The 10,144-nt window shown below is 33.9% G+C and overlaps 1 protein-coding gene across 8 annotated transcripts in view; it reads left to right on the top strand.

Moving 5' to 3' along the window:
* The window catches only part of LOC127850311 (palmitoyltransferase ZDHHC14-like), a 51,709-nt gene that overhangs the window by 36,402 nt on the left and 5,163 nt on the right, over positions 1-10,144 (top strand). For 2 of the 8 annotated variants that reach the window (XM_052383260.1, XM_052383259.1), the window contains exons 7-10: positions 982-1,091; positions 1,929-2,055; positions 2,589-2,700; positions 4,930-4,986. In XM_052383260.1, coding sequence (XP_052239220.1) covers positions 982-1,091; positions 1,929-2,055; positions 2,589-2,700; positions 4,930-4,986 — 406 coding nt within the window. Of the gene's footprint in view, positions 1-981; positions 1,092-1,928; positions 2,056-2,588; positions 2,701-4,929; positions 4,987-8,782; positions 8,828-10,144 lie in introns of all 8 variants that reach the window. The other 6 variants (XM_052383264.1, XM_052383261.1, XM_052383265.1 and 3 more) reach the window with 6 other exon arrangements.

Below are 10,144 nucleotides of genomic sequence, written 5' to 3' on the forward strand. Positions count from 1 at the left end.
CTTTATATGTAGATGAACCTTGATGAGTTCTACACGCCACACCCATTTTGGGTCACTAGGTCAAATGTCAAGGTCACTGTGACCTTCTAAAAAAAATTAAAAAAAAATTCTGACAGCCGTTATGCTCTTGTTTACACATAAGGATCTGTTAGATAATGAAGTCTTAGAAAAACCTTGTGACCACTATAGAGGCCACATATATCATTCAGTTTCGATGAATCCTGTTCAGAATATTTGTATTGATTTCAAATCTGGGTCATGTGTGTTTTAAAACTCGCTCATGAGTTAACATTTAAAAAAAGCCTCAATAACCCACCAGACGCCACCTTTATGACTTAATCCAGCTGAAATTCCGTCAGAATGATTATCTTATAAAAATATCTAGGCTAAGTTTGAATCTGGCTCATGTATGTCAAAAATAAGGCCTCAAGTTGAAAAATTAGACAACCAAAATTACTGTTCTGGAAGTAACATTTATAACTCACTATTGATGAAACATAGTCACAATGTTTGTATTGACAGTTTGGGTCATGTGGGGGTAAAAACTAGGTATTAAGGTAAGGGATTTGACAATTTGTATCAAATAAACATGGCTGTTTTGTTTTGTCTTTAATTTTCCGATAGTGACACTTGTGTTAAGCATGCACAATTTTTTGTGATACAATTCTTATATTTACTTGGCAAGATATTACTAATCTCATAAGTCGATTAGCAATCATGTTCATTTCTACATCACAGTATATTTACATGCTGCTAATATTTTATTATGAAACATATTTTGCCTTTCATAATTCTGAATCTTATTAATCTGCTGCAAAGGAAATATTTATGGAAAAAATTAACTTATATATTTTATGTATATTGTTGGCATTGTTAGCATAGCTTAATGACATTAATTATTTACTGGTAATGATTGTAGCTCTATAACTTTTAGATTTATTAAATTCTTGTGGCTTGGATATTCTTTTGGTTTATTTTCAGATAAAAGGATCATTTTCATCAAAAAGAAATCAAGAGAATTTCAACCCATACAGCCATGGTTCAATATTCAAAAATTGCATGAGCGTGTTATGTGGACCTAACCCACCTAGGTAACGACTTTCAGTGTAGAATGTGGAAGCTTTATGACTCAAATCCTTTCATTTGTCCAGTGTCACTTATGGACACTTTATGTAAAAATATATTAATGAGTTTTTGAGAATCGCAAGAACACTTTGGAACTAAAAGAACATTTTGGCATATTTATTACAAATATTGAAAATGAAGTAATTGGTCTCCAATTATTCCTTTGAATGTGAGAAATACAAATTTTTTAGAGCATAGTTATTCACGACTTTCTAGAACAGTTTAGTTACTGCAATTAAACTTCTTAAACATAGATACCTTTAATGAAGAAGTGCATCATGTTCAGGTGGGATCAAGAGATTAGTGTCTGCTAAAAAAGAGAAAAAATTAGCATTGTTCTGGGAACAATGAGCTTAACCCTTTGCATGCTGGGAAATTTGTCGTCTGCTTAATTGTTGTCTGCTGAATTTGTAAATTTACATTTTCTTCGATTTTTTTCAAAGAATACTATCAGAATAGCAAACAGTTTGGATCCTGATGAGACGCCACGTTTTGTGGCGTCTCATCAGGATCCAAACTGTTTGCAAAGGCCTTCAAAATTCGGTTTGAAAGGGTTAATGCATGTCTGTAAAGTGTTGTCCCAGATGAGCATGTGCAGTTTGGACAGGCTAATCAGGGACAACACTTTCCATCTACACTTAATTTTGTTTATAAGAGACCTCCTTTAAAAGAAAAATCCCCAAAAAGTGGAAAGTGTCGTCCCTGATTAGCATGTGCAGATGGTAAGGGGTAATTTGCGAAGACACTTTACCCACATACATAAAGCCCATTTTTCCATGTTTCTTATCTGCTTTCTCAATCAGTCTGCTAGACCGCACGGGTCTCATACACCTGACCCGAGACATGGACACAGCCCAGGTGTACCCGATGGGAAAGGATGGTGTTGTGAAGAGAGACTACTATGGATCTACCAACGTAACCAAACAGAAAGTGGGTTGCATAATATCAATTCATTCAGTTTTTTGTCCATTATCTTTTCTTGTACAGAATATTCTCTTTTCATTTATATAGAGGATTTGAACCTGCCAGCCTTCATTAGTTTGCCTCAGCTAATGATATCAGCCATCAAATAGGTTGTTTGTTGTAATGTTAAATAATTGAACTTTTGCAGAATAAAGTTACAGAAACAGTTTTTTTTGTGCTATGTAAAAAAGGCTGTAAAACGGACCCGATCCCAATGCAAACAGACCCGATCCCAAACCTACATAATTTTTGTTCCCCAATTTCCAAAAATTAAAATATATTTTTTTTATCCAAAATGGGCTGTTGTGTCAATATTTGTTGATAAAAAATTCCAATTTGGTCCTTTTTGTCGATATAAAATTCCCAAATTTGCCACTTTTATTGATTAAAAAAATTCCTTTTTGACCAAACTCCTTTTCCCAAAATGGCTGGAAAACCCCCTGAGAAAACAAACACAGACTCTGTTGAACAAAGTAAGTTTTTACTGTTGTTATTTTCAGCAGACAAACAGTGTGGGTACTAACACCATGACAGACAACGTCACCAAGCATAATATGATCAGTTACCAAACACCGGACGGGACCATCTCTAACCGGCTGCCCCCGCCCAACGGTAGGTGGCTGTTGGTTGAGTGTAACCAACCTTTTGAGCATGAATCCCTCCCCTTGAATGAATGAGCTATCAGCTGTTGGTCAGAAGTTTGGTGTTTGAAGTCATGTTATGAATTTGATGCTTTCTCTGCTTGCTCATTTAGCATTTTGTAACCCCTTACAACTCAGATTATGCTCTGTGAAGCGTTTGTATTCCCTAACAAATCTAATTAAATTTAAGAGGTTTCTTTCTTGATTGAAATTTTAAAGGCCTCCTTTTCAAACCTACGGTACTGATGAGCAGCAAAGAGCATAAAACCTGAACAGACTGCGAGTTACTGGCAAGCTGTTCTGGTTTCCTGCTGATTGCATATACCCATTTTCACTTTGCTTCTGAGCAGGAAAGGGTTAAGGTGTATCAGCAACATCTCATGGGTCGTATGTTTTCTCACAAGTTACGTGTCCATTCTGATGTATTCAACAGACAAACAAAAAATTAATCTTAAACCCTCAAATCAACTGATGATCCTTAATACAGCATGGGAAAATATAGTTCCTATAAAAAGGTTGAAATTGATTGTTTAGTATGATGTAACATATATATTTTGGTTTATTACCATTGTTCATTGGCCAATACACAGATCTTGTAATGTCTAACTTCATCTTTTTATTCCCTAAACACTTCAGTTGTAATTTGCTCATAATTGATATATATATATTTTTTGATAATAAAGCCATGGAGTGGCATGATGTAGTGGCATGATAAAGCCATGTAGTGGCATGATAAAGCCATGTAGTGGCATGATCAAGCCATGGAGTGGCATGATAAAGCCATGGAGTGGCATGATAATGCCATGGAGTGGCATGATAAAGCCATGTAGTGGCATGATAAAGCCATATAGTGGCATGATAAAGCCATGGGTTGCATGATAAAGCCATGTAGTGGCATGATAAAGCCATGGAGTGGCATGATAAAGCCATGGAGTGGCATGATAAAGCCATGGAGTGGCATGATAAAGCCATGTAGTGGCATGATAAAGCCATGTAGTGGCATGATAAAGCCATGTAGTGGCATGATAAAGCCATGGAGTGGCATGATAAAAGCCATGTAGTGGCATGATAAAGCCATGGAGTAGCATGATAAAGCCATGGAGTGGCATGATAAAGCCATGGAGTCCATTTCAATGTGTCATGATAAGGTTGCATATTATAACAAAATCTACCGCATAAAGTTATATCATTGTAGCCTAGACGCTTCATTTAATCAGTTCATGGCATTTTTGATTAGCAGTCACATCCCTTAGAAAACAGATCATGATCATGTTTTGAATTGATATCACGGGCCACGAGGAAGACAGTGTTAATAGGTTCTTAGCTCATTAAAGGACTAATTTAGAAGTCTGGACTTTCAAGTTTTAGATGATTAAAATAATTATACAAATTTAACTGGAATGCCCATTGTTTGTTATTATATACATATGTACCAATGTTTTTAGTAAAAGAGGTGTACGAATTTAGTTTAAACATCTTAGTGTTGGGTTTATGAACTACATTTCTACATTGTCAATGGTTTCAACTTAGGAGGTACTGCAATGAAAACCTGCTAGCTGGTAGAGCAGGATAATTGATGATGTCCTCGTTTGTTACCAACAATGAGTGTTTGTTGGTATTAATAATAAAAATTGAGCCTTGTTCTGGGAAAACTGTGCTTAATACATATGTGTAAAGTGTCATCCCAGATAAGCCTGCACAGTCTGCACAGGCTTATAATCAGTTACACCACTTTAAGCCTTAATGGGTTTTTATGTCCCCCACTATAGTAGTGGGGGACATATTGTTTTTGCCCTGTCTGTTGGTCTGTTGGTCTGTTTGCGCCAACTTATTTTATGAATACTTTTGCAATATTGAAGATAGCAACTTGATATTTGGCATGCATGTGTATCTCATGGAGCTGCACATTTTGAGTGGTGAAAGGTCAAGGTCATCCTTTAGACCTTTACAAGGTCAAGGTCATCCTTCAAGGTCAAACGTCATATAGGGGGACATTGTGTTTCACAGACACATCTTGTTTTGTTTGAACCAAGTCTCTTTTTAGCAAAAATCCAGTTTATACAGAAAGTGCTGTCCCTGATTAGCCTGCATTGACGCTCTTGCATTAATCCCCATTTTCCCAGAACAAGGCACAATTGTATTGTTACTGTTGAAAATTTAATGCCTAATACGGTCACTTGATTGTTAATTGCCTGCTCAGGAAACAAAAACCCCATGTGGAACATGACCCTTAATCAGCTGAACAAGTATAACGCTGGTAAGTAACTGTCAATGTGCTATATCACCACTAACACAGGAACATAATGTTATCACGGTGATAATTGAGAGCTGGGTTCGGCAGCCGACTGAGTTGATGTAGTCCACAGATTTAGTATTTGTGTCAGTCCTGCTTGTTTCATCTTGGATTTATGTTATATAAAAAAATTATGATGTTAATATTTCAACAAAAAGAAATTATAATGTAAAATATGAACTCTAATTAACTGTGTTTAAAATTTGAATCGGGATAATGTTTTTAATATATAAGCAATAAAAGAATCATTTAATTCCATTACGGAGCAAGCAAAGGCTGTTTTGATTTCTAGCACATGATGTATAATTTTTTGTACACTCATTCATATTGCACTTTTTCTGATTTAATTTTGATTTTATTTGCTTTTGCTGTGTCTAATTAAGTACATGAGTGCAATATCTGCTTTGAGACATATTTTATGTTATTAACCATTATGTTAAATTTATGCTTTAATTATTATTACTCTTGGTTGCATATTGTTTGGCATTAGGTTTAACATATTTTGCACTGGTGTTTACTTCGTGTATCATTAACAAATTAAAATTGCTTTTATGAGGCCATCTTCATCCATAGTCTGATGCATAGTCAAGTGCATCAAAAGGTTTCATCATGTAAATGAAACACTAATATGTGTTAATGAGTCCATAATTTTGACTGGTGATGTGATAATGAAGACTTTTCGTGTAAATTGTTCTATTCTTGATACATCTTTATCCAATTTAAGAAATCTTTTAATTAATTTTGAACCATGTTTTGGAAGCTTCTTTATTCAGACTGATGCAAGTAATAATTTGCTTTTATTGATGAGACTCTACAGATGTAAAAATTGTGCCTTGGTCTGCATGAAACTTGGTCTCTTGCATTTGTCAAAATGATATTCACAATCTGTTTTATTGTATGAGAAGTATAATAGATTGTTTATGATTCTAACTCAACCTTTCGTATGGAGTAATATATTTATTTTTATGCTCCCCCAAAATTTATTTTGTGGGGAGCATTTAGTCGCCGCTTTGTCTGTCCGTCCGTCCGTGCACAATTTTTGTCCGGGCTATTTCTCAGCAACTAATGACCGGAATTCAATGAAACTTTATGGGAAGCTTCACTACCAAAGGGAGATGTGCATATTATCAGCAGGTTCTGGTCGGATGATTTTTCACAGAGTTATGGTCCTTTGAAATTTTCTATAAAAAATTCTTGTTCCCCCAACTACTGTGCCCTCAAGACGTTTCCTTTTATCTGAATATATAGTGCAATATTGTGACAAAAAACAACTTTGGGGAGCATCACCCGTCTCCGACGGTTTCTTGTTACTTTTTATGTTTGGCCTTATTTTATGACATGCAAAGATTAGTTTTATTCTTAAATAACCTGGTACTCTTTTTTTGCCATCATATGTTTTAATGGCTGTAGGAATAGTTAATATTAAAGACAACAAAATTGTCCAAAATAATATCATAGCCTTGAAAATCAACATTAACATCATTTAGAAGCTTTATTTCAAGAAAGTAATTTGGGCTTTGCATGTTTGACAATGGATGCAGGTAATTATCTGCTTTTATGTAATTTTAACATTCATCAGTGATTGGCAGTAATTTAAGTAAAAAAGGTAAAAAATATCATTGTTTTCAGCAAGAGCGTTCAGGATGATACATGCTGAGGGATTGTCTCAAAACTATTGTAACTGCCTACCATTTCCAAATTAGATACATCAGTTTCATGCTCAATTCTGGATGTTCAATTTTCTTGTTTATTATGTACAATTCATCTGCATTATTAATATGAATATTATATGAATATAACATAAGATACATGATAAGGGTATGAGATTTAGAAACATTTTTGTCTATACTAAAAGTTTGTTTTCAATAGTATATACATTTATATTTGTTATTGTATCAGGTTATGTTCTGACAGTATTCACAAACCAGCATGTACTCTACACTGTTTTAGCATAAATGAAAATTGCTTTCTTATGCATCTAATGCATTATTGATTCTGCTAGACGAATTTTCATTGGAGCTGTAAAAATGATAAACATTTTAGTGACAATATTTTAAGATCACATTAATGGGTTCATGCTGATTTTTGTAAGGATTTGTCTAACGGAATTGTTCTAAGTTTGGCATAATGACAAATTATTTTTGAGTGTCATAAATTAAAAAAAAAAGAACATTCACATTATATTCAACCACGCAAATGACAACTTGAGTAAGAAAAGAGTTATTTATAAATGTTCGCTTCTTGATAATCATCAATCAAAATTGATAAAATGATAAATCGTTTGTAACACTTTGCATCAACATTTAAGCAAAAACTAGCGTTGACACTACACTCAATAGGCAATAGCTTTCTTTGTGCAGTGGTAGCAATAATTATCTGCTTAAGGTCACGGGGTTCTGACTGGGAGATTTTTTGGGGGATCTTTTTAATTGTTACACTTATCATTTACAACTATTCCAAATAATAAAGTTTTGTTATTGCATTCATTTAATGACATTTAAAAAAAATAAAAATAAACAAGTCCCTTTAAGATAATTTAAGACAACCATACCGACATGTCAACAGTGCGTCCTGACTTTGTCATTTTACAAATATAATGTCATGCTAGGTCTACACTTTTGAAAATTTCTCTATCATGTGATAGCTGATTCAAAGGACATGAAGCCAATGAAAGTGTTCTATATCATGTGATAGCTGATTTCCATTTCAGTGAATGGTTATGATTATATGTTTCAGTTTGCGCACAGTTTAAGCTTCATGATATCGAACAATATGTTAAATTAAAATTATATGTTAGTGATTGTTTGGGGTTATTTACGTTGAAGTATGATGAATATTATGACAATATCATTTTGTTAAGTTCTCATTTATTAGTTCAACAAAATTGTTTTTGGCCTTATTATTGGGCTTCAGGCAGTCATATAGGCTTGCAGACTCGGGCTAAAACCGCTGTCTTCACCCCAATATAACCATGGTCAAAATAAAATCAACTACTTAAAAACATAGTATTTCGGATTATTATGCCGTCTTTCGAAGAAGAGGGGGTATATTGTTTTGCACATGTCGGTCTGGGGGTCCGTCCGTCCACCAGATGGTTTCCCGATGATAACTCAAGAACGCTTAGGCCTAGGATCATGAAACTTCATAGGTACATTGATCATGACTGTCAGATGACCTCTATTGATTTTCAGGTCACTAGGTCAAAGGTCAAGGTCACAGTGACTGGAAATAGTAAAATGGTTTCCAGATGATAACTCGAGAATGCTTAGGCCTAGGATCATGAAACTTCATAGGTACATTGATCATGACTGGCAGTTGACCCCTATTGATTTTCAGGTCACTAGGTCAAGGTTGCAGTGACAAAAAACGTATTCACACAATGGCTGCCACTACAACTGACAGCCCATATGGGGGGCATGCATGTTTTACAAACAGCCCTTGTTTTTTTTGTAAATGTGTACCTGTATGTCAATAGAAAGTTGTATGGAGGTTTGGTATTGCAGACACTTTATAAGAATTCCATTGAAAAACATGCTTCTATTTAAAAAACTGTATGAATTTCAAAAGTTTTACAATTTCATATTAAAACAAATACTTGAGCTCAACCAAAAATTTGTGTCTATGTTAAGCCAAATTTTGAATATTGGACAGTTAATCTTATAATAGAATATTTTACACATTTGAAATGCTGGGTTTCTGAATAGTGTTGAAACTAACAAACTATTGAAAAAGTTGTTGATTTTATGTTTGATTATTGTAGGGGAAGTATTTCCCAAAACAACATAAATCAACATACATTTTCAAGGTAAGCATGTTAGCATAACTGGCAAGCACTTAATAGGTAGCTCAAAAAAATTAAACTGTCACTGGCTTTTTTTTCTCCATCAGTTCAACCAAGTGATATTTCTCTATCATGGATTGATTTAAACAATAACAGGGTTGTATTTAAGGTCACAACAAATTGATCAGTTGTATGACACAAATAAGTCCCAAAACATGGGAGTGAGCTAGTGCAATACAAATATATTTATTGCTAAACGCAGCACATACATGTAATAAAATATTGTGTTTATACTTGTTAAAAATTTCTGCCAAAGAAATTAAGCTGCAATTTGGTACTATTAACTTGTCAACAAAAAAATAAACAGTTGATTACTTATAATATGTAGGCTTAACCGATATGATGCTGAGGTCCCAAGTGTCAGGTTAATTTGTTTGAGCTATATAACAATTGGGCACTGTATTATATTCCATGTACACCTGGTTCACTAACAGAAATTCCCACTCTTTTTCTGGTGTCTCAGGACTTCAACTTGTTTTGTTTAATAGTGTCTGTATTTTTTTATTTTTTGTACATTACATGCTTTCTCATGTTTGATAATTTACTGGGATAAACTATTTCTTAAGTTTTAGACTTTTTTTATACATAACTTAACGTTTAGAATCTCAGTTTTAAAATAATCTCTTGTTTATTTTTTTTGTCAAGATACAAAGTATGATTATTTATGAGTTACTTTTAATCTGTGTATTCAAGGAGTTGTAGTTACTAAGCAACAGAAAACAATATAAAGTGTCTTGTACCCAGCTTCATAGAAATCACAAATTCTCAAACTAAGAAAATGATATCTATTTTGATTCTTTTTTTCAGGCTAATCTACATTGTAAACTTATTTTCACCATTACAATCCTAAGTTATGATTACCTTATCAGCCGTTTGAATACTGGCCCAGATTTATTTACTGCATTAGTGTTGCCTTCTTTTAATTTTAATTTGTCATATTGGTATAATTTTTTGTATTATTTAGTAAAATATTTGCAACATTAAATGTGCGAATAAAAGTCTGACTTTACTTGACTTTGTGAGCCACTGTAGAGTGCACTAGTAATTTATCTTGTAGTAGTCTTATTTATGTACTCTTTTTTTAACGTTTAGGGCTGATCTGTATACAGCCTATTAACATTACATAAACAACAACCCCCATACAGTATAAAACCATTCTTTATTATGTGGTCACTGTGTTTACAGCCTAACATTTCTTCTGATTTATGTCCCCCACTATAGTAGTGCGGAACATATTGTTTTTGCCCTGTCTGTTGGTCTGTCTGTCTGTCTGTCTGTCTG

Source organism: Dreissena polymorpha, chromosome 11 (assembly GCF_020536995.1).
Source record: "Dreissena polymorpha isolate Duluth1 chromosome 11, UMN_Dpol_1.0, whole genome shotgun sequence".
Classification (NCBI taxonomy): domain Eukaryota; kingdom Metazoa; phylum Mollusca; class Bivalvia; order Myida; family Dreissenidae; genus Dreissena; species Dreissena polymorpha.